We start from the raw sequence: 21,987 nt of genomic DNA on the forward strand, positions 1-21,987 counted from the left end.
CTATGCTTCTTAGAACTGAAAAGCCACATACCAGCGTGCCGAGGAAGGTGGCTGAAGTAACAAATCCAAAGAATAAAGAAAAAAAATTGTAGGATACTGATGGAGAAAACAGGGTCTGCTTCATCACAGTTATCCCCATGTAAAGGAGTTATACTTGGATAGAAATGATGCAAGTAGAATCAGAACCACCACCATCTCAAAACAGAGGGAAAGAGACTCTGTGACAAATTATCACTTGGCATTGCAAGTTTAGTAGAAATTACATATGGTATTCAGTATTGGCTGTTTGCAGTCCTTTTTATTAAAATTACTAAAGTGCTCTTCACTTGTTTTGTTTCAGTTTTCATACTTACCTCATCTAAAGATTTATCTTCCAAGGCCATTAAATCTAACAGAGGATTTTTCACTCCTTGAGACACCATTGTTTTTAACCCTATGGAAGAACACGTACATCAAATGTCTTTTTGAAAAATGACACTAGAAAGGATATTCATTAAAACTCTGGACTAACAAAGCATTACAATTAAGAATTATGCAAAGTCTAACCTGGATTTGAATACACTGACATAATTTGACAATTATCTCATACAGTATACTGATTTACTGTGTACCAAACTAAGACAAAGTATAGATAAAATTTTATTTTTTTTTCTGGAAGAAAGATTTTGCCATATTTAGAATTGTAGTTTAAATTACCAACATTTAGGATAATCATTTAGATTTGCAATAAAATAGTACACACAAAAAAAGCACGAAGCTCTTATCTTTTTCACCACGAGAACTCCTATAGCATCGCAGCAAATTTATCTTTTGAAATATGTTTGGTGCTTACATACAACTTTTTATGCATGTCTATACAGGTAAGAGATAGCACAGGACTGAAAGTTACTATATCACCAATTAGAGTCAGTCCTCTGCTTTTTACTTGGAAATTATTGTAGGAATTAATTCAACTAACTCCAGATACTTTGTTCTTACACAGTGCTGATCATAATACAGCACAAAGATATTCAATAGGGGATTATAGTTCATCTTTAGACAGAAGTTTCAGATAGTATTTAGAACAGAGAACTGGAAGTTCTTGCTAGTTCTCAAATAAGTTGTGTCTAATGAAAAAAAATGGTTTTTTGTTTGTAAAGCACTTTGGGATTGTCGGATGAAGGGTACTATTTGAATACAAATCATTCAGATGTTAAAGGAGCTTCATACATATCATGTGAGTAATGCATCAATTACAGAGATGATGAAGGGGAAAAGACAGGATGGGGCTTTAGGCATTTTTCACCACTAATTACTACTTGAAGCAGGAAAGAGAATGGTGATGGTGAATAAAAATGAAGCCTAATTAAGCAGCCTGCCAAAGTCACTTTATCCACTCTACTAAGCAGTGATTCTCAACCAGGGTGCCTTTAGAATGAAAAAGTTGAAAACGTTGCTCTAGAGTGGTTCTACACATCACAAAGCCCATATCTGTTCACAAGTCTTAGCTAACATGCCATGGAATGAAATGTCATGTAAACAAAGCTATTCCCTACTAATACAGTTACAATGGTGCACTATGAAGACTGTTTCAGTAACTCTACCTGGACTGTATGAACTGTGAATAAGTAGTATCCAAGGACTAGCATGTTGTGTGCACCAGGTCTGAGCAGACAGAGGAAAAATAGAAAAAGCAAGCCCTCACCTTTCTCATCCATTTTGGCACATTCAGCAAAGAGATCTTTTGAACCTGTGTTCACCCTATCCCGATGAAAATAGTGGGACTGGAAAAATCGTGTCCAGAATTCCCTTTCAGTCAGGTTATGTGGAACATTTTCTGCATATTTCATTTTTACTGTAAAACAAACAGTATTTAAGAGGTTTTGTTATTCAAAATTCTTTACTGTATATCAACAACAGGCGGAAGGTGGTTGAAGCTCATGTTGAATGGGCACAGGCAGCCTTTGTGAAAAGATAATGAAAACGTTGGCTTTAATGTAGGGTTACCATACATCTGGATTTTTCTGGACATTTCCTCTTTTTGAGCCCTCTGATCTCTGTCTGGAAGTTTTAAAAAAAAAAAAATCTGACCAAGTGTCCAGGATTTTGCTTTGCTCCACTGGCGGGATAAGGGGGAGGGTGATCGGAGGCAACAGGGAATATACATGTACCTGCCCACAGCTGTGGAGGATCTGATCCCTCTCCCCCTGCTCCCACCAGCAGAGCAAAGCAAAATCCCACACATTTGGTCAAGGCAGGGGGGTGGGGGTTGCCTGTCCCTCCAGGCGGGGAACCTTTGAGGGCAGCAGGGAACTCTGTGGCCAGCTGGTAGCACAGGGGCCAGTGCTTGCATGGGCTGAGTGGCCAGGAGATGGTGCGGAGGGTGGGGGAAGGGGGACTGGTCAGGCTGCCAGGCATGGTGCAGCAGCCCTATCCCAGGGTGGGGGGTGCAACAAGCCTCCTCTTCCTTTTCCCTCCAGCCTACACTGGGGTCAGGCACACTCTGTTGCCACCTGTATGTATCAGAGCTACCACACTCTGGCCCAGTCAGGGTGGGGATAGCTGGGGCCCCCTGGCAGAGCTGGAGGGAGCAAGGGGCTGCAAGTTGGGAGTGAAGGGTACCAGCAGGGATGGGGCGGGGTGGGAATTGCGGGTTGGGAGTGAAGAGCACCATCATGGCCCAGGGTGGCAGGATACTGTGGTTTGGGAGTGAGGGGCAGCAGCAGGGCTGGGGGAGCTGTGGCTTCACAGTGAGGAGCAACAGCAGGGGAAGGGCACTGGCATGTCACCGCCCCCCTCCACCATCATATTCCTTCACCTCCACCCCTCCCCTGCAACAGGTGTCCTCTTTTTTGGATGTGGAAATACAGTAACCCTACTTTAAAGGGGATAGGAACAAAAAACTAATCCTGGAGAGACAAAAGGTTTTTTGCAGCCTGCTTGCAGTGTACAGAGCCAATTTCATGGCAGCTCTGCTCCTTGGTGCTGACTGGTTGAAAAGCCTAGGGGAAGGAGGGTCAAGGGGGCAGCAGCCATCTTGAAAGCTGGCTGTCTTTTGTGTAGCCTCACACCTCAGCACCGATTGGCAGAGATGTCCAGGGGGAGGGAGGGTGGAGGGTAAAGGATGAATGAGGAGCATCTAACATCTTGATTACTGGCTGCCTTTTGTGCTACCTTGTCCCTTGGTACCAACAGGTGAAGAGGTGCTAGCAGGGGGAAGAGGAATGAGGGGCAGCCACCACCTTGTCTGCTGCCCTTCATGCCATCCTACCAGCCAGTGCCTTCCCCTCTCAGTAGAGGACCGCTGGCTCTCACCGGGCAGCCAGCTTTATATTTTTGTTGTCACTGGTGTTGATTTTGTGGACAATTGTGGATTTCATGGTTTCCGTAAAATTAAGTCGGACCTACTTACAAAAGTATTAATTTGGCAAACAGTACATTTGTGCCCATGCAGGAAGTCTGTAATTCTGAGAATCTAGCTATTTAAAAGGTAGCTTCCTATACAGTCTCCAAAGGTGTAAAACAGGGGCGGGCAATTATTTCAGGCAGAGGGTCAGTTACCAAGTTTTGGCAAGCCATCAAGGGCTGCATGACAGGCAGCCAAGGGCAGATAACTTAATTTTCTAAATTTTTTAGGGGTCTTTCAGGCTGCATTTTGCCCACCCCGGTGTAAACAGATGTCACCTTTTGTCACCATAAACATTTATATTGCACCATAAAGGTTTATATGGCGGGACAAAGCAAAAGCATCCATACTCTTTACTGTACCACAAATGCCCAATCTGTGATAAAAACAAAAAGCGAGTAATCATTTGTGCTGCTTTGTTGTGGCGGACATTTGTCTGCTTTATGGCACTCTCCAACTGCCCCAGGCAGGCGTTCTTTGGTCCAGTGTGTCCTGGGAATTCCGGCGCAGGATCAGGCCCATCACTCTTCAGGATCTCCAGGGTATCTTCCTAGGAGCAGGGAAATTTAGGGCTCCCTGCTTCCAAAAACACCCCCAGAGATTGGCAAGAGTTTTCACTCAGGAACAAAACCACACCAATGTCAGCATCGAAGTCCAGTGGCACATGTATAAGTCATAAATATAACAACACTCTCATAAAACTGGTAAAAGTTATTAAAACTGATCCCTTAAAAGGAAAACCTCTCTGACTTTAACATTTGTCCATCAAACTGAACAATTTAAAACAAGTTCTTTTTTCAAGACAGAAGATATTACCAAAAGCTAAAAAACACCCCTCCACTGAATTAAGGAAGTGAGATAATATATATAGCCTAGAAGGGAGTGGGAAGGGAAAGAAGGCAGGCTATATGTTTTACCAACAAAAAGTATAGTATTGGACTTGAAACATCCAACAAATAGTATGCTGTATAACAAAAATTAAAATGTGTTATTTTGCTTACCTGCGGGATATGTTCTAAATATGGATTCAATGATATCTGAGGTTAAGTTATACCTCAGACCATTGCAACCATCCGTTTGAGGCCGAACATCAGCCTAGAGAATAAGAGAGGAAAGGATGTTTAAATTATGCAGGAGGGAAAGCTATTAGTTCTAAATTATGACAGTGAATGGAGAAGAAAGCAGCCAGATCTCTGGTGGAGGAAAGTTGTTGCAGAGAGAGAGTAATATTCTCCTCTCACATCCCAACACATTTGGCAGTGTGTAAATGTGGGAGAGTAAAATCATTATTTCAACTGTTTTTACAGCTTAGAAATAATACTTTAGTTGGTATTTTAAGAATGATATTAATGAAAATCAATTAAATAAACTTTACTTAAGGTGAAGTGAAAAGCAAAATTGAAGCAATTAGAGGGCTATGCTGGATTTGAGATGCTCATATTTTAATATTCTGAAGGGGTTAGAAGATATGTGTACACAGTAAGACTAAACTGCATGTATTCCTTTAATTACCTACTCTTCTGTATTTCTGCCTCATGCAAAGTAATAATACACTAGTGAATTTAACAAATTAAGCATTCCACAGAGATCCGAGGCTGTTGTACACAAAATCTAAGAAAAGGAGTATGTAAGGAGCCATTCATTATAACCAAACATTTTCAGAATTTCAAATATGAAGACAAGTCTTACTACAATTGCAAGCTACCTCCCACAGCCATGCTGAATGGTGTCTATCAATCTCTATATGAGGTTCCGACGTAAAAATCACAGTATCTTTTTCAGTCATTAGCAGGGGGAGCTACAAGTAACTTCCTATGCCTTTTTTCTTTATCATACAAACGAATCTGAGTTTGCACAGAAGGATTATTTCTGTAAGTGTAGTGCAGTTGTGCTTGCTTTTATGGATGCATTTTTACTTGAACCAGGATAAAAAGAAGAATTGAAAGTTTTCTTGGAGAGAGAGAGAGAAAGAGTGTGTATCTTCTGATGGGTGGTTTCAACCTCTAGTTGTTGGATTTTTGGTTGTAGCTGTGTTGGTCTAAGGACAAAAGCAGGCAAAGTTTTTGGGTAGATGTAATAACTTTTATTAGACCAGATGAATAGTTTGAAAAAAAGTTCTTTGCAAGCTTTCAGACAAAAATCACCCTTCTTCAGGCATAGAACTTCTCCGCTGTTCTGAACTCCAAGTAATTTCCAGTTGTCAATTTTTCATTAAAATTGAGTAATAGTGTAATTTATACAATTATACATTACTAACATTTTGAAACTACTTATATAAAAGCTCTGGCAGAAAAAAACCCATTAAATTAATTTGATAACTAAGATTTGTATACATTTGAACATCACGTGGTCCCTAGGGAAGATACAGAAAGCTAACAGGGGGATGGCAGCTCTATAAAGGACAAAGACATCTTGACTTGTGCAATTACTGTTTCCTCCTACCTACAGTTAGTCATTGTAGCTTGGCAGGGAATTTCTAACTGAAGAATCATATATTTAGTAATTTTGTTGCAGAGGTGATAACATGCCTATGTGGGGCAGACAACAAGATGATAGCCTCTGATGCATTTGTATCAGAAAATCAGTACCAATAAAAAAAAAGTGATTAGAAATTTATTGTGGCCTGGCTTGTGCATGTAAAAAGCTGCAAAAGCTTTAGTTATATAGATGAGTATTGGAACAGATTCCCTTCTAGTTTAAGACAGGAATAGAAAACATCTTTGAAGCAAGAGATAATAGCTATGAATCTCTTGCTAATAAACTGACCCCTGCTGGATCAAACTAGGAGCTTGCCTTTCTGTTCTACGGAAGACAGATCCACTGTGCAGGAGGAAAATATTAATGTGTTTTGCCTGTTGCCTTAAAGGGTTTCAGTTCTCAATTGATATTCGACATTTTCCTTGATGGGGTGTCTATTACTAGCGATAAGTTTGTTTTCCTTGCATTCGGCTAGTCTAACAGAGAGGGATACCAGAGGATTAACAGAAATAAATGAAACAAAATGTAAGTGGGTGGGCAGCTTAGCCTTTTCCAAAAGCCACAAAAAACTGTATTTTCCAAATGTTTTGCTTTATAGCCTAATACTTTGCTATTAGAAAGGTTCAACATACCAGAAATGCTGCAGAGATGCCCACATCCTGCTTATTATGTGCCGCAGAACTATCCACTGCATTCATGCTTAAACGGTTGGCCCAGAATTCCTCAGCACTGATTACCTGGCTCACAACAAGGTCTTTATAAAGCTGAAACAAAACAGGATCTTCTTGCAGCATTCTGGTAAAAGAATTAATCGAATAGAATTGAATCACTCCAAAATACTTCACCAGGATCGCCATATCAATCTAGCATGGGTTCAGCAAGGAAAGAGATTGCAAGAGTATAAGAAACACAGAGCACTTTGACCAGTGTCACATGTAAGTCTAGCTGTAACTTTGCTGTCAATCTCAATAGCAGTATTTGTGTCAAAGGGAACAGAGGAGAAAGAACGAAGTTGCTGGCCAAGAGATAACTTTAACAAGGGGGGGGTGGGGAATGTCTAGACAGGCCTGAATACAATGTATAGGCCAAAAAAGAAAAAAAAAAAAGTGTGCATAGTATACATGTGTACACTGTATACTTTTGTTTATGTTTACCAAGCGCTCAGTATACACATGTGCCCGGTATACTTCCCAGATGAATTTTTCAGTCAGCAATGTCCGTTGGGGTCAATGGCATTAAGGGCAGAGCAGGCTCAACTACCATATCATCCAGATGTTACAGGCACCCACACAGTAGCAGAGAGGGAGGAAAGGCGGTGACATTTACATGTCCTGAGGAACTCCAGTTACTGGAAAGAAACTGAGCACTTGCCCATCTTTGTGTGTCAGTGCCTTGATGCAAGAAGTGAATACTTGGAGTTCAGTAAATAACTTGCATAGGTGCACTTCAACCAAAAGCAGCATTGGACCTACATACTTCTACTAGGGGAGTGGTTTAGTATAAGTATGGGATGAACCGCCAGTAACCTGCTTGCAAGTGTCTGTACCTGGGTGTTCCTTACAAGGAACCTGCAGAATTGTTGGAGTCCTGATATGAATTGGGGGGGGGGTCTATCTGTTAGCTATTGTACAGCAAATCTTAAATGGAGCAACATAGACTTATTTTCTCAGTAAATGCTGAATCACTTCACAGAAAGCCTGAGGGATTTGGCCCTTTACAAATGTGAGAAGGGCTCTGTAAGTAGGAAGCATCTTCTCCCGCTTGTTAGCATGTGACTTGAGGAATGCTAATAAATGACTGACCTGGTTTAAATGGAAAGCTGGAATCCTTGGATGCGGTCTAAGTAATACCTTACTTCTAAGGAATACGGCATAAAAAGGTCATGCCATGAAGCTGCCTATCCCACAATTTTTATTGGATGTAACTGCTACTAGAAAAGATGTTTTCATAGTTAAGGGCAACAGAAAGCATGTTGCTATGATTTCAAGTTGCCTATTAAACCTACCAGAACTACATTAAGGCCCCATGGAAGGGAAGGCTCTCGCAGCTGTTAAAGAAAACCTCAAATATAATTCTCCTAAAGAATTTTAACAGTGGGATGGGGAGACTGTGAAGGGCAGCTGATAAGCGGAAGTTCCTTGTAAAAACATTTAAAGTGTATATACTCTTTCAGATGGTATAGACGTTTCTAATTTTTAGGAATGTTTTAATGTTTAACACTGTGTGCATTCAAATTTTGTTAGCCACCATCTCGAATGCAAGTCCATTTACAATAATGGACTAACTATATTCAATTTAGGAAGAAGATTCTTTTAGGTAGGAAAGCACTGTAGTAGGTCTTTGTTAGAGTGCTGGGAAAGAAGTAGATCCCACTACATCATTTATCTTGCTCTGATTATTTGTTAAAACAAACTGACTTCTAATCCAAAATGCAGTGATCCTTACAAACTGCCCGTTAATTGTGTGCATGCATCTGCGCGCACACACGGCAAGAGTCAAGCAATCATGCCACAACATGCACAGTGGAGTTTTGAAGTTTAAAGCAGATCTTTTTTTTTGCTGCTGAAACAAATACTTCACTGGTAGTGTTACTATAACACAATCCAAGTCCAATTCAGAGAAAAAGCTACACAGTAATTATGAATCAGTGAAGATTCCCACTCCCCCTTTTTACCTGTTCTTTTCTTCAAGTTCCTTATTAGCTTTCCTCTTGAATTTGGGCAGCAGCTGCTGAAGAAGGTCCTTCACTGCATCTCTTTCCTTCACTGCTGTGCTTTCATTGGAGAAGTGGAAGTTGGTTGTGTCCCCTGCATGCAATACCAGCTGAAGTTGAATTTTAGCTTTTCCTTCAGGACTAATTTTCTGGCCTAGATTACACAGGAAACAAATTAGTGAGAGACTGTATTAAAGAAACTGTTTCCCTAGAGCAATTAGATAGATGTAGTTATCTACATCATGTTATTAAATCCTGTTATGTGAGATAGGTGGTACTGCAGCATGCGTCTTCTAGCCACAAATGAATTTTTAAAAAAAGCTAGATCTCACTTTCAAAAAATCTAGGACATCCTGGCTTGCTGCTGAGTATTCCTCAGTTGCAGCTCAGAAGTCTGAAAACCACTTTTGCATTCCTCAGGTTCTGTGTTAGAAGACTAACCAGATTTAGAGCAGCCCTCAGGTACCCTCAACTTCTAGGACAGAGAAGCATTAGAGTCCTACATCTTTCCCCAAAGCCCCAGGAGAGGAACCATGTTGGACCTGCTATGGTATTTCTCTATCGCTCAAGGATCCTTCTATGCTGGGGCATCACCCTGCTACCCTGGTTTTAGCAAAGTAGTGCAAAGGCACCCTAATATGGCTCAGGATCTAAACCCCAATCTATAACTGAGAAATAGGAATCAAAAAGGCACTATTAAAATGCTGTGCTCTCCTATTGCACCCTAACAGAATGCAGAGTCATTCAATCCCATCAAACGATAAAAAGGTATCTTTCGACTCAAGAGAATATGACTATTTACTTTATTTCTTCGGGGACTCTCCAGTCTTCTACATAACACAAGCATTAGGATAAATTAAACATCTAGAGAAGATAACAGCTTTACAAAACTTGTAAGGCTAAAATGAACATGAATCTAAATCACTATTACACTGGTAGCTGTCAAAGGTAGCGGTATTTTGGAGTTCTGACTCAACATGATTACTAGCCACACAAACCTTGTGTGTGTTCCAACATTCCTAGGTGAAGAACTAGCAAATGTGATGTCTAAATTCAGAAGCAGACATTAAGTCTGCAAGGATTTATTTTATGTCTTGCATTACTGAGCATGGCCAAACAGCTCTAAAGTGAGCCTAGTACAGTGCATGTCAGAGCTACATAAACTCCAGCAGTACCTTGGCTTTAACCTGCACCACCCTACTCAAGTGCAGCAGTTTATTACACAGAGATTATCAATGACATTCGGGAGGACCACAGTAAAATAACTGAACTTTAAAAAATTGTGGCCCCAGAGTTAGAGTGTTAATCAGATTTTCTACAGTGAGAGGCTAGTACAATGAACAGGGACATTTCATGCCAACAAGTTGTGCTTTGGTTAGTTTATATCCATCCATGATGTGCACTTTACAGAAATGCTTTGGATTCACTTCTTGACAGATGATGATGGGCAAAATAGTTGCCTACTAGCATCTATTAAATCCTCTATCTTCCCCATGCAGTGACACAGCTGATTTTTCTACTACAGTGCAATACAGATCTGTACCCAACCTATTACAGAAACTAGTGCCAAACAGGAAAAAGATTTCAGAAATTTAAGGGCGGTCTGCATTAAAATGCTGCCTGCAAACCTTCCAAATTAGAGGACCCTCTGTGACAGCGTACTCATGGATACCAGAGAAGGTAGGCTCATGAAAGGTCCAAAGAGTCAAAGACACTTGCAAGTTACCCAGGTATTTCACAGGAGATAAAGTTTGAGTCTTATTTAAATACTAATACCATCCACACACTTATTACAGATACAACAGAAAAAGCTTTCACTTACATTTTATGTCTGCATACATATGGCTGACTGTGAATCGGTCTTTGCCTTCAGGTGCCCAGGCTATCCTTTCAGCCATAAGGTAGAGAGCCCCATCCTGCTTCTTTTGACGCACCTTCTTCACTATCAGTAACACTTCTTCAGAAGAGGTTGCCATGATGGCTATAAGGTGCTAATGAAAGCATAGGGTATAACTGGCCACTTAATTCAGTATTCATTCATATCACTTCTATGACGATATTTTTCCAGTATTTCAACTTGTTTCCAGAGATCAAAACTTAAATTTATGCATTAATAGATTATCGTATATAGACATTTACCAGTGCTCAAGCCAGGAACAAACATACATCAAACTCTTCTGCACAGATACAGTGCGTTTTTAAACAGAATACAGCCATCTACATAAACAGCCATTTTCTGATTATATTTCTAATGTTTGAGTTCCAGATACATGTATAAGTCCATATGTCTCTCTCTACATATAACCCATGTTTTCCATTTACCTTTTTATGTTTCCGACCTGGTTTGTCAAATAGAGAAAAAAAGCCAATACCTACAAAAGAAGGTATGTTCCAAATCCCCTAGGGCATTTGACAATGTTTTTTTTCCCCCTAAAGATCTCCTTCCTTTCTTTAAGAGGCAGGAGGAAGAGGTACCAGGAGACTTTCAGGCTCTTAGCTCTATGCCCTCTATGTCTTCCACCAGTTAGAACTATGCAAGGCTTCAACAGGACTTCTGGCATAACCAACTGGCCTATTTTTACCCACAAAATATTCTGGGTCTCATCTTGCTCCCATAGAAAAGAACAGAGATTTCATCACTGACTTCAACAAGCACATTTGTTACTATGAGTAGGGTAGAGAGACAACAAGTGTCCCTTTCTCCTTCAGTTTGTAACAGCATTCTTAAGTTCATCAAGAGAATCAAGTGAACTAGCTTCATTACTATACCTTACATACGTATCAGAATCAGATGAGTCTTCCTCAATACTATATCTGGTGCTTTTCTATATTTTGTTTGTTCTACTCCTGCAGTTGCATCTGTGCCATGTACCTGGCTGTCTGTTGTGCTCACTTTGCTGCCAACACCTTGAATACACACAACTGCATTTTCTTACATTTGAAGCATTGAGGTATGCCTCAGAACTTCCAGAGAACATCTGTACTATACCTAATGCTAATATGCAACAAGATCAGAAACCAAAAAGCAAGCCTACTTATTTATGGATATGCTTTACCAGGATCTTTAAAAGAACTGGATATTTTTCACATTCAATCCTGACCTTCGACATTGGTCATTACAAAAGAACAGCACTCTGCTGGTCAATGAAGATCTTGGAAGCTGAACTATCAGACAAGATGTGTTAGATAAAACATTTAAGTGGCAACACCTGTAAGAATAAGATGTATTTGCACTCAAGCCTTGAAACAACACCACTCAGATCAACAGGAGTTTTGTTATTTACTTCAATAGAACAGAATTGGATCCATGAGCATTTTCTTTACATCTTGTGAGAGACAGTGTTACTTGCTGGTAGTATATTTGGCAGCTAGGGTACAACATCTCCGAGTTCTGGTAATACTTCAGTTTGTAAGAGACTAAAATCATAGCTTGCAAGTTAACCTCCATCAAAATTCCATACCACTTTCTTGTCTCCTAACACCATTATTCTGTAACTGACTGTGAACAATCGAGATAACCCACTATCTTCAGACCAGCCATTATTTTTTCTTGGTATTATTTAGACTCGAGAACAACTGCTTGAAAATGAAACCTTCCTGGCTGAGACCCCAGGAATTTTTACCCCTGCTAGTTTCCAATTTGTGCCTTCCAGAGTCTTCCATTTGATTTTGTTTTTGCATTTTGATGTTTCATTGAATTAAAATTTTCTGTACTCTAATGAATTTGAGGTATAGGAGTCCTCACTAAGGACCACAGAATTAAAACTGCACTCAGCCGAATTAACTGAATAATTTTGTTTATATTTAGATTCCTCCTGTGGTGCACTATTAAGCTTTTCTGCTATCCTGTTTCTTATGCACACAACTGGTTTTTCAAACGAGAAAAAAAATCAGTTGCTGGTGACTTCTCTTTTAAAGATGTAATGTTTCTGGTATACCATTCTGCAGTGTGCAGATTCTGAATGCACAGTATCCCACAAGTGGCTCTTTCCATCTTCTGGGAAATTAACTACACTAGGTCAGTGCTTATTTTTTGCCTTTCACGCCACTGTAAAGAACTGCAGTTTAAAGATAACATAACTCTGCCTGAAGATTGTTCACAAGCAGCAAACATTATCCAAAATGGAAACCTTCCCTTCTTGTCCAATCATCCCCTTTTTACACTGAACCAAGGAAAATATCGATATATCCAACTACTTCTCCCTTAGCTGCTAGGAAAGATGATGGTATACTAGGCTTTTTCCTGGGTTTCGTCTTGATACTGTTCAAGTGGGAGGGCTCTGTATTTTCTATCAGCCTCCAGCTAGAAAGAATGTGTTACATTTAACAGGCAGACAAGGTTCTTTGGGTAAATCTGGTATCTTTTATTAAATCAACTCAAATAGTTGGAAAAATTCTTCTTTGCATTTTTTCAAACTATTTGAGTTGGTCTAATAAAGATATCAGATTTACCCAAAGAACCTTGTCTACCTATGTCCTTAGACCAACACCGCTATGACCTATACCCCTATTATATTTAAGAGAAAAGTGTTTGCTTTTACTCCTGCTTTAAGCATTTCCTATTTACTGTGAAGAGGGAAAAAGGTCCCAAACATCATTTTGGGGATATGCCTCATCTCAAAGAATTCCTTTATTAGACTGCTGCTCTGCAGTTTTCCTAGGCAGCAGCACTGTGAAAACAATGCAATTCTTGACAGCATCACTGCTGCTCACAGGGTTCTGAACTGCAGTAGTCAAGCTGAGAAAATTTTAATTTACTGGTGTCTGGCAATGCTGTGAAATAGCAGCAGAGGCGCTAGAGTAGTCTGGTCACAGACTCGGGGGGGGGGTACTTTTTCATTTTACTCCTGTTTTATGAATTAAGGATTACCTTAACAACCAGGAAGACTAGAAACTAGTTATGCTCTTCAATTATATAGCAAATGATACATTAGAGCAGGGGTTGGCAATGTTTTTGGGCAGAATGCCAAAACACCCACAACCTCACATGTAGGATGTTGGTGTGCCAGGACGGACAGCATGGGAGCTGTGTGGAGCCCGATCCTTGTTGTGGCAGTACAGCCCCAGTCCCTCCATCTGTTTCAAGGTGCACGTGCCAAGCATAATGCTTTCGTGTGCCACGCTTTGGAACCCATGCCAGGGGTTGTCTATCCCTGCATTAGGGTATGCTAGTTAGCCAAGAAAGCTTCCATCTACTGTTGGATAGGGCATGGAAAATTCCCTTGACAAAGTCATATGGAAATACAGCCATTTTTAACGAGGACAGAAAAAGGACGGTATTTTCTGCTTTTGCAGTTGACATGCATATCAGAGTAACTTATTTCTGTAATGTGAAGCTCAGCTGAACGTTCATTTTCTGGCTTTGAAGTGACAGAACAGGAGATTATATTTCCAAAACGCACTCTGATAAAGAAGCAGTTCTAACCTGTGGTGTATCGCTCTTTAGAGTAGAGCACCACATCTCTCCTGAGCACGACCCCTACAACAATATGCAACTGCTGATATCGCTCATCCTGCTCATGCAGGATTTTTGGGATAACAACAAGACACAAACAAACAGAACAAAAAGAAGCTGAACTACAAGGGTTGTCTTCTGGCACATTTATGAATGTTCTTCTTCTTGCAGTTTAATAGCGATAAAGAGCAGTATCTGGAGAGGCCAGAGATTGGAAAAGAAGTGAAGTGGTGAGAGGGATTTTCTACCTGCCTCCACTGCAGGAGCACTCCCTTTTTGGAAGATGATGTCAGGCAATGGAGGGCAGCTAGCACCTACCTGCCTGGTTTCTATAGTCTCTTCCCATCTCTCTTCCACCCAGCATTCCTGTTCCCTACTTCTGCTGTGGTATACAAGTATAATAGTGGTACCAGTAAATCCAACCCCATTCCCTTACCCCAAAGATCACTACAATAAACAAAAATTGGTGGAGAAGAGAAGCCATCTTTTCACCTGATTTTAGTTGACCTGATTTGGCTGGGAAGACATGTATTTTGTATCTCCCCCCCCTTAAGCCGTTGTGACAGGCACACCATCCATCTCAACTTATAAATTACTCAGACACAAGCAAGGCAACAAGCTGAAGAACTGGATAACAATCTTGTAGGCCTCCATATGCTACAAGTCTGGACTCCTGCCATTATTAGCGGCATCTACATGCAAATGTCAACTTTTGCCTGAAATCAGACAAAAAGGAAAACATGGCTTGCTGTTGCAAGTGGGAGGAAATTAAAATTCTTTGAGGAACTTTCTTCCAGATGTTGGTAAAAAGAGGAGAGATATCACATTTTCTTTGCTCATGAACTACTTTGCCAACCTAAAGGCTGTAATTTCCACGCAAATACCCAGTGCCAAAACCTTTGAATCCTGAAGTTTCGTTTCAGCTATGGTTTCCAAGGCACAAGTGAAAAGCATAGTTATTTGCCCTCTTTTAGCTAGGTTTCAGCTTCTTGTATTCTAGGGCAAAGTGGCAATGCTGCTAGTAAAGCTGACTATCCATTGCATTTCCTTCCCTCCCTTTCCTTTACCTTGTGTCACAATCTAATGCTTCCCTTTTTCCAAATCCAAATCACACAGCTGCATATCGCCGTGTCGTTCTCTATCCCGATCCCCCACCCTGATGCTCCCACCTGTGCTGCCTGTCACAGCGAGGGAGGTGAACTCTCAGCTGTAATAACAGACCATGTCTGTCAAAAGCGCATAAACACTGAAGTGGGGCTCAAAGCCCAACTGGCAGAGCTGACTCATCTGGCCCATGGGACTCTGCAGGGGTCCAGAAATGTGGCAGCACCGATCACTACCTGAATGTGGCTCTGAGAATGCCTCCAGCAGCAAACACCACTGCTATTCACCCATTACTCAATTCTTGCACCCAAAGGCTGCATCCAGACTGAGCCAGCACACAGAGCAGCTGGACCTAGCACTTGGGGCTGGTTTACAGGCCCAACCTGGCAGCAGGGTCCCTCAACATACCAGAGCCATATGCTGGCACTGTCCCACTCCTGCAGCTTTGGCACTGCTACCCTCAGGGGAACCCATCTGCTTCCTTGGGAGCAGGAAGGGAGAAAACTCTGCAGAGGCTCTTAGAGTGGCAGCCACAGCCCGCCCCCACCCGACCAGCCAGGCACTCCCTGTTAGGAGCTGCCTCCCGACAGGCATCTGCCCCCCAACTCCAGCCCTACAGGTTGGGAAACGGGCTAAGAACCGTCCTCCCCCGAGTACCCGTCTATCTCCCCCCAGGCTCAGGTGGCTTGCACGGGAGGCGGGGGAGGGGCGGGTACGTGCCTCCCAGCAGCTAAATCCGCCCCGCGCTCCTACCGTGCGTGCGACTGCGTCACGGGGCGCTGCTGCTGCAGTGAGGCGGGGCGGGCGCTACAAGCGGGTGGTGCCGGCGCCGGAGGTTGTGGCCGCCTGGGCCATGGGGCGACCGCGGAGCAGGGCAGAGCGCGGAGCCACGTGACCGGAACGAGCCGAGCGCCCCCACCGGGAAGCAGCCGGGTCACGTGGCGCGGCCGCCATGGCGCCTCCCGCGGCACGCGGTCACGTGACGGCCTCGCCCCCGTCGCCATGACACCCCGGGGCTGCGGTGGAGCCCATGCAGCGGTGCAAGCTGCCTGGTGTAGGCAGCTCCCCACCGCTGCATGCACTCCTGGGGGGGAGGGAGGGGTGGGGAAAGGAGCGTGCAAGTCACGTGAGAGGGGCCCGCGCCGTGCGTCTGACGCATAGCCGTTCCCCGCCCGCGCGGGCTGACGTAGGCGGGGTGGGGAGGAGGAGCGGGGTGACGTAGCTGGGGGAGGAGCGGAGGGAATCACATGGTGCCGCTCTCGAAGGGGGCGGGGCTGAGCGAGGAGCAGCTGATGAGCCCGGGCTGCTGGCGGCGGGGTGAGTGCGGCGTGGGGTGCGTGGCTGATGGGTGGGGGGCGCGCGGCGCTGTCTCTGATTGGGTGCCGCTGTCGGGGCGCTTTATGCTGTTTGGCTCTCCCCTCCCCCTGCCTGAGTCCTGCCCTGCCGGAGCTTTCCTCCTCTGGGGCCGGGGGGCTCGCAGCACCAGGGATCCTGGTTTTCTCTGGTTAAGAAAAAAATCCAAACACTTTCTGATTTTAAAAAAATCTGCGAAATCCACATCTTTCTGTGATTAAAATGAAATGCTGCTGTGTGTTTCTGTGTGCGTTGGGTGGTGTTTCATGTTTTCCATGATTAAATGTGGTTGGGGGGGCTTTTTTTTAAATCAGAAAATTTGGGATTTTTTTAAATCGAAGAAAACCAGGATCATTGCTGATCAGGCAGTTAAGCTGATGGCTCAGGAGCCCCAGAGGGTGTGGCTGGAGGCTGGCTCAGTGCCCAGAGGCTGGAGTGGGGGGCAGCCAGGGTCGGATGGGAGCAAGCAAGCGGGCCCTGGGGGCTGGCAGGGAGCACAGCTAGGCTTGGTTTGGCTGTAGCTCAGTGGCCTGGAGATGCTTTTTCCTTCTGTCTCCTGGAGACTTGGCTCTTTCAGAGCCCTGTCACATGCTGCCTGAGCCCGTCCAGACAGGCAGGAGTCCTTTGTGCTCTGCCCTTGCAGGCTCAAAGCAGACAGCTGTGCTGCGGGCAGCCCCTGGGGCAAAGACCACACCAAGACAGCCGGTTCAGCTGGGAGTCCTTGTGAAGCCACCTGGGATTTAGCCGTACTCTACCCAGGCCTGGCCCAAGCTGTGAGGAGGGCAAAACAGTTTCATGCCTCCCCTTGTGTTAGTGGGTAGGTGGTCAAGGGTCTTTGGGTAAATCCAATATCTTTTATTAGACCAACTCAGATAGTTGGAAAAATTCTTCTTAGCAAGCTTTTGGGTTTAAATGTCCATCAGGCTGAAGAAGCATCTGTAGTTGATGTGTAGTTGGTTCTTCAAGGGAATGAATTATAAAGAAGCAAGAGGGTGGGCTAGTACTGGCTAGGTGGTGGCACTGAAAAGATAAAAACAGCTTAGGCAGGAGCGGTCTCTTCTCTGAAGAGAGTGTTTATTGAATGCAGCAGTTGACAATTAGAAACATAAGGCAAAGGAACAACAGAAAGCTTTGCTGAAGTTGTTATACACCAGAAACCTTGTATAAGTCTTATGTGGTCCCGAGGGCAGTGTCTCCCTGCAGCTGGCCAGGCTCTGCTGTTCTTCATGGCAGGTAGAATAAAGGTCCACAGCCCTCATTTTTGGTTGTTCGCTTATGAATGATATGCTCCCCCCCCTTCGTCTAGACAGTGATGCATCTTTTGCCTCTCTTGGGATGTTTGTTGGTCCCTAGTCTTCCCAGGCTTTATCATGTTCACGATTGGCAAACTGTGGACCAGCAGTGGCCAGCATACTGCGGGCAGGTAGCCAACCCTATTTTATACCCAGGATTAAAAAGGGTTGGCTGCCAATCCTCAGTGTTCCAGTCACTCCCAGTCTGCCGTTTGCCAGTCCATGGTCACTTTTGGTCTGGCAGCCAACCCTTTGTGGCCCAGGCATTGGGAACGCCTGTAGTACGTGATTAATCGAGCGTGCTGGAGCATGGTAATTACTGTGTTCCAGCCAGCCTCAGCGTCTTGTGTATCAGCATCCCTATGCTTCAAAGTCGTGGTGGGGGTGCTTTATCTAAAGCTTGTTCAATGAGCTTTAGGTAAAGCATCCCTGCTGACACTTTGAAGCATGGGGATGCTGATACACAAGATGCTCCGGGTGCTTTAATTAGAGTGGCTCTGGAAGCTGCTTTAATTAAAGCCCCCCACCCCTGGAACATGTGTAAAAACGCTCAGAGTGCCTACTTACCCACTTTGAAATCTAATCTGTTGTAGTCCTCTGCTTCCTTAGGTTAGATAGGTTATCTACTCAACATCTTTTTCCCTTTGGCTACTGAATTCAAGGGCCCAAAACTTTTACGCCTACGCCATGTGTTTGCCAACCCTTTCATTTCCTGTTTTCAGGGCTGAGGGTACTCTGTGACTAATAGCGTTCACAAAATCTGACCAAGACCCTGTCTGCATTCACGCTTTGATTGGTGTGCAGTGAATTCCACTGATCCAGTATGCATTAAGCACCTAATTCACTTCAGGTACCATGTTTGCTGACTGTGTTGTAACAAGCAAAAGTTACTTGCCCATCAGTTTGGCATGTAAACTTCATAAGCACGTGGTTCCTTTTAGCCCCACTCGCTACTTTAACTTCATTGTACTCTTAAGTGCATGCTTACAGAGTGAACAGTTGCAGTTATCTGTACTTCCCATAACAGTCTGCACAGTGAGGGGGAAGTAGCTGTCAAAGAGCTATTGTTAGAAAAATATTGGGAACTAATCCGTTTTGTGGTTGCTATCAGCTCCTTTTTTCAGGGCTGGCAGTTGTGCAGTCCTGATAGTGTTTTAAGCAGCGCTGATGTATTATGCCAGTGGGGGCAAATTTTTTGGCAGGTGTACCACAAATTAGACCTGTGCTCCCCCTCAAATGCCACTTTGGTCCCCTTTCTCTGCCTGATCTCCTGCTCTGCTTTCTGCTTCCTGCCCTATTGGCTGCTGTGCTACCTGCCCTTTCTTGATGTGCCAGATGCTGTGGACAGAGGCTGCCTGTTACACTCATGCCACAGGTTGGCCACCTCTGCATTATGCAGCTCTGTCAATACTAGTGCCTTAACACTGACATGTTGTGTGTTTAATGAGCACTGGTTACATGAAATTTACATTAAAGAGCATAGTTTTTTTTAGTCCTGGGGCTATGCACTGTAATTTTCTCAATCTGACATAAGATTGCACATATAGGGAAATTATGCTAGCATAACTGGCATGATTAGATTGTCCTCAAGCCGTTATACCACTTGTAAGCTGAAATAAGTGCATCTTCACGGAGTGTTATCAAGATAATTATGCCAATTAACTACATATATAGGCAAACCCTAATTATTTTGATCTGTAGCACATCAAGTCCACTGCTAAATATTTGGTACAGGTTTCTTTAAAAAGGCATTTATATAAAAAGTTGAACCTCTTCACTTCCAGGATATATTGAGGCCTTTTGTAGTTTAGCTGGTTTTCTGTCTTGGCTTAATTATTTTCATAATTCTTGGAACTGCAAATAAGTATATATATGTAAATCTGAATTCAAGCATTATTTGAATTGCTGATTCCATGGAAGTGGAGGCATTCAGATCTTTGATAAAATATATTTGATTAAGCTGTTAAGTATAATGATATCAATTTGTTACACTGTGTAGATGAGTGGGGTTGTGATATTTCTTTTATTGTTGGACTAAATCTCCTCTAAGACACTTTGGCTAAGTGTAGACTGTCAAAAAGTCTGAGGCGGAGTCAATTCAATCTTTACACATTAGTCTATAATGTGTAGATTTCACTGGCTTATCAATTCATAGACATTCACGTTTGATTCCAGAAATGCAGCCACCTGCCTGCGGTGGCCCAGGGCAGAAGCAGGGGGGCACTAGAGCACACTGTCCTATTTGGCTGCAGCAGACAGGTTGGGCCGAGGCTAGCCTGTCCACCCTGCAAGGGAGTGGGGGAAATTGTGCAGGCTGTGCAAAGCATCCTGGGATGCTGGAGGACTGTGAGTTCACTTGAATCTGAAGGGAATCTGGGACAGCAGTTCAATAAGATGACTTAACCTAAATCAGTTAGTCTGATACTACATCCATCCAGGTTCATCGTAAACCAGTGTCTGCCATATTGAAAGTGGTTTATATTAGGCCCGTGTGAATAGGGAAGTATTCAATTTGGATTCAGATCACTGTCCCAAACTGATTCAACCAAATTGGCTTTGGAAGATTTGGCACTGATTTGGAGAGATTGGGTGATTCAGCCATAGACTATAATGGGGAATCACTGAAATACCTATAGCTTTATCATTTTTTGGCAGATGTGGAAGAAAACAGCAGGGATGGTAGCCTTCTTTGAGGGCATGAAGCCTGCCAAGTTTCAAGGAGATAGATGCAGAGGTTTCTGGGAAACTCCACCTCAAAATGTTCAAAGCAAAACTTGTGACGTTGTGACTGTGTGTGCTAAGGCACAGCGGGATAAAACCAGCAGGGATGGTAGCCTGTAACAGGGGGACTTCCTAGTGCTGGTGAGATATCTGCCTGCCCACCTATTTCTGGGCCAGCTGCCCGGCCCTCTTTTCCTGCCGTGCCTGGAGGGAAAACTGATTCAGATGTTTTCTAGGTGGGAGGCTGCCCATTTAGGTATCTTGAGGTGAAATCGATTCCGCAGCTCCATACCTCCTTTTACACTGCAGCCTATGCCTCGCAGATTGCTTCCTGCTCCCTCTCCAGCTGTGGTCCTTTCTCTGAGACCTTTGGCTTCCCCTTAGGCCCTGGTCCCACCTTCAGGCCAGTCAGAGTCTTAAGCGTCTTGCTCTGGGCTTCCTCATGGTGGGCCTCTGGCCCTTTGACCTCCCTTTGGATTCTGGCCCCAGCACAGACCAGTTGAGGGTACCCCTGATATCTTTTATTAGACCAGCTGAATAGTTGGAGAAATATACCTTATCAAACTTTTGGGTTTAAAAACCCTTCATGAGGCTGAGGAAGCATCTGCAGTTGGGGGGGGGGGGTGTTCTTCCTGGATGGAAGGAGTAGTAATGAAGCCAGAGGCTGGTATGCAATGCAGGCAAGAAAGCCAGTCGGTGAAACTATAAATTGAGGCATCAGGGCGTTGAGAGAGAGGCTATGGGAGGGGGAAGGGGGATGTAGCAGGTAAAAGTGCAGAGGTACTTGGGGAGTCAGATGTCAGGGAGGTTATAGTGTGTCATAAAGCCAATGTCTGTGTTGAGTCCATGAGTTTCTGTGTCTAGGAAGTTGATAAAGTGAAGTTCATAGCTCATCTGTGAAAAGTGGTTTGTAAATTCAAGCAGTCACCGAACCTCACTAACCTCATCACCAGAAGCCAACTTCCTACAGCCCAAAACACACCAAATGGATCCAGAACATGCCATGACAACAAATGCAAAACCTGTCAACATATCTCCAGTACCCCCACAGTTATTACACCCCAGAACAGAACCATCACTATTCCTAGATCTTACACCTGCAAATCCAGAAACGTTCAATATCTCATCCAGTGCACCAAATGCACTGGATGGAAAATACATAGGAGACAGCAAGCAACAACTGAGCACCACAATGTAATAGATTTCCGGTGTGCATTCTGACAAGAATACCCAACTACCTGTGGGGGCACATTTCTCACAAGAAAGCCACCCTGTTTTCAGTCTCTCAGGCCTAATTCTCAAAGGGAATTTACAAACCACTTTTCACAGACAAGCCTATGAACTTCACTTCATTAACCTAGATACAGAAACTTATGGACTCGGTATAGACATTGGATTTATGATATACTATAACCTGCTTGACATCTGACTCCCCAGGTACCTCTCCGCTTTTACCTGCTACATCCCCCTTCCCCTATCCCTACAT

The 21,987-nt window shown here is 43.5% G+C and overlaps 2 protein-coding genes across 4 annotated transcripts in view; one reads left to right on the forward strand and one right to left on the reverse strand.

The window, feature by feature from the left end:
• Positions 1–16,146, reverse strand: part of GTF2H1 (general transcription factor IIH subunit 1) — a 32,969-nt gene extending 16,823 nt beyond the window's left edge. Inside the window, exons 1-7 of one of the 2 annotated variants that reach the window (XM_019551547.1) lie at positions 15,889–16,146; positions 10,399–10,567; positions 8,538–8,730; positions 6,496–6,658; positions 4,387–4,480; positions 1,685–1,834; positions 354–433 (exon numbers count right to left, since the gene is read on the reverse strand). In XM_019551547.1, the coding sequence (XP_019407092.1) occupies positions 354–433; positions 1,685–1,834; positions 4,387–4,480; positions 6,496–6,658; positions 8,538–8,730; positions 10,399–10,552 (834 nt within the window). In that variant the 5' untranslated portion in view covers positions 10,553–10,567; positions 15,889–16,146. Of the gene's footprint in view, positions 1–353; positions 434–1,684; positions 1,835–4,386; positions 4,481–6,495; positions 6,659–8,537; positions 8,731–10,398; positions 10,912–15,888 lie in introns of those variants that run through there. The other variant, XM_019551546.1, reaches the window with a different exon arrangement.
• A 233-nt stretch (positions 16,147–16,379) lies between these two features.
• Positions 16,380–21,987, forward strand: part of HPS5 (HPS5, biogenesis of lysosomal organelles complex 2 subunit 2) — a 45,669-nt gene continuing 40,061 nt past the window's right edge. Inside the window, exon 1 of one of the 2 annotated variants that reach the window (XM_019551818.1) lies at positions 16,380–16,452. The gene's annotated coding sequence lies outside the window, so the exon portion shown is untranslated. The remainder of the gene's footprint in view (positions 16,453–21,987) is intronic. The other variant, XM_019551819.1, reaches the window with a different exon arrangement.

Source organism: Crocodylus porosus, unplaced genomic scaffold, assembly GCF_001723895.1.
Source record: "Crocodylus porosus isolate Cpor-Errol unplaced genomic scaffold, CroPor_comp1, whole genome shotgun sequence".
NCBI lineage: Eukaryota > Metazoa > Chordata > Crocodylia > Crocodylidae > Crocodylus > Crocodylus porosus.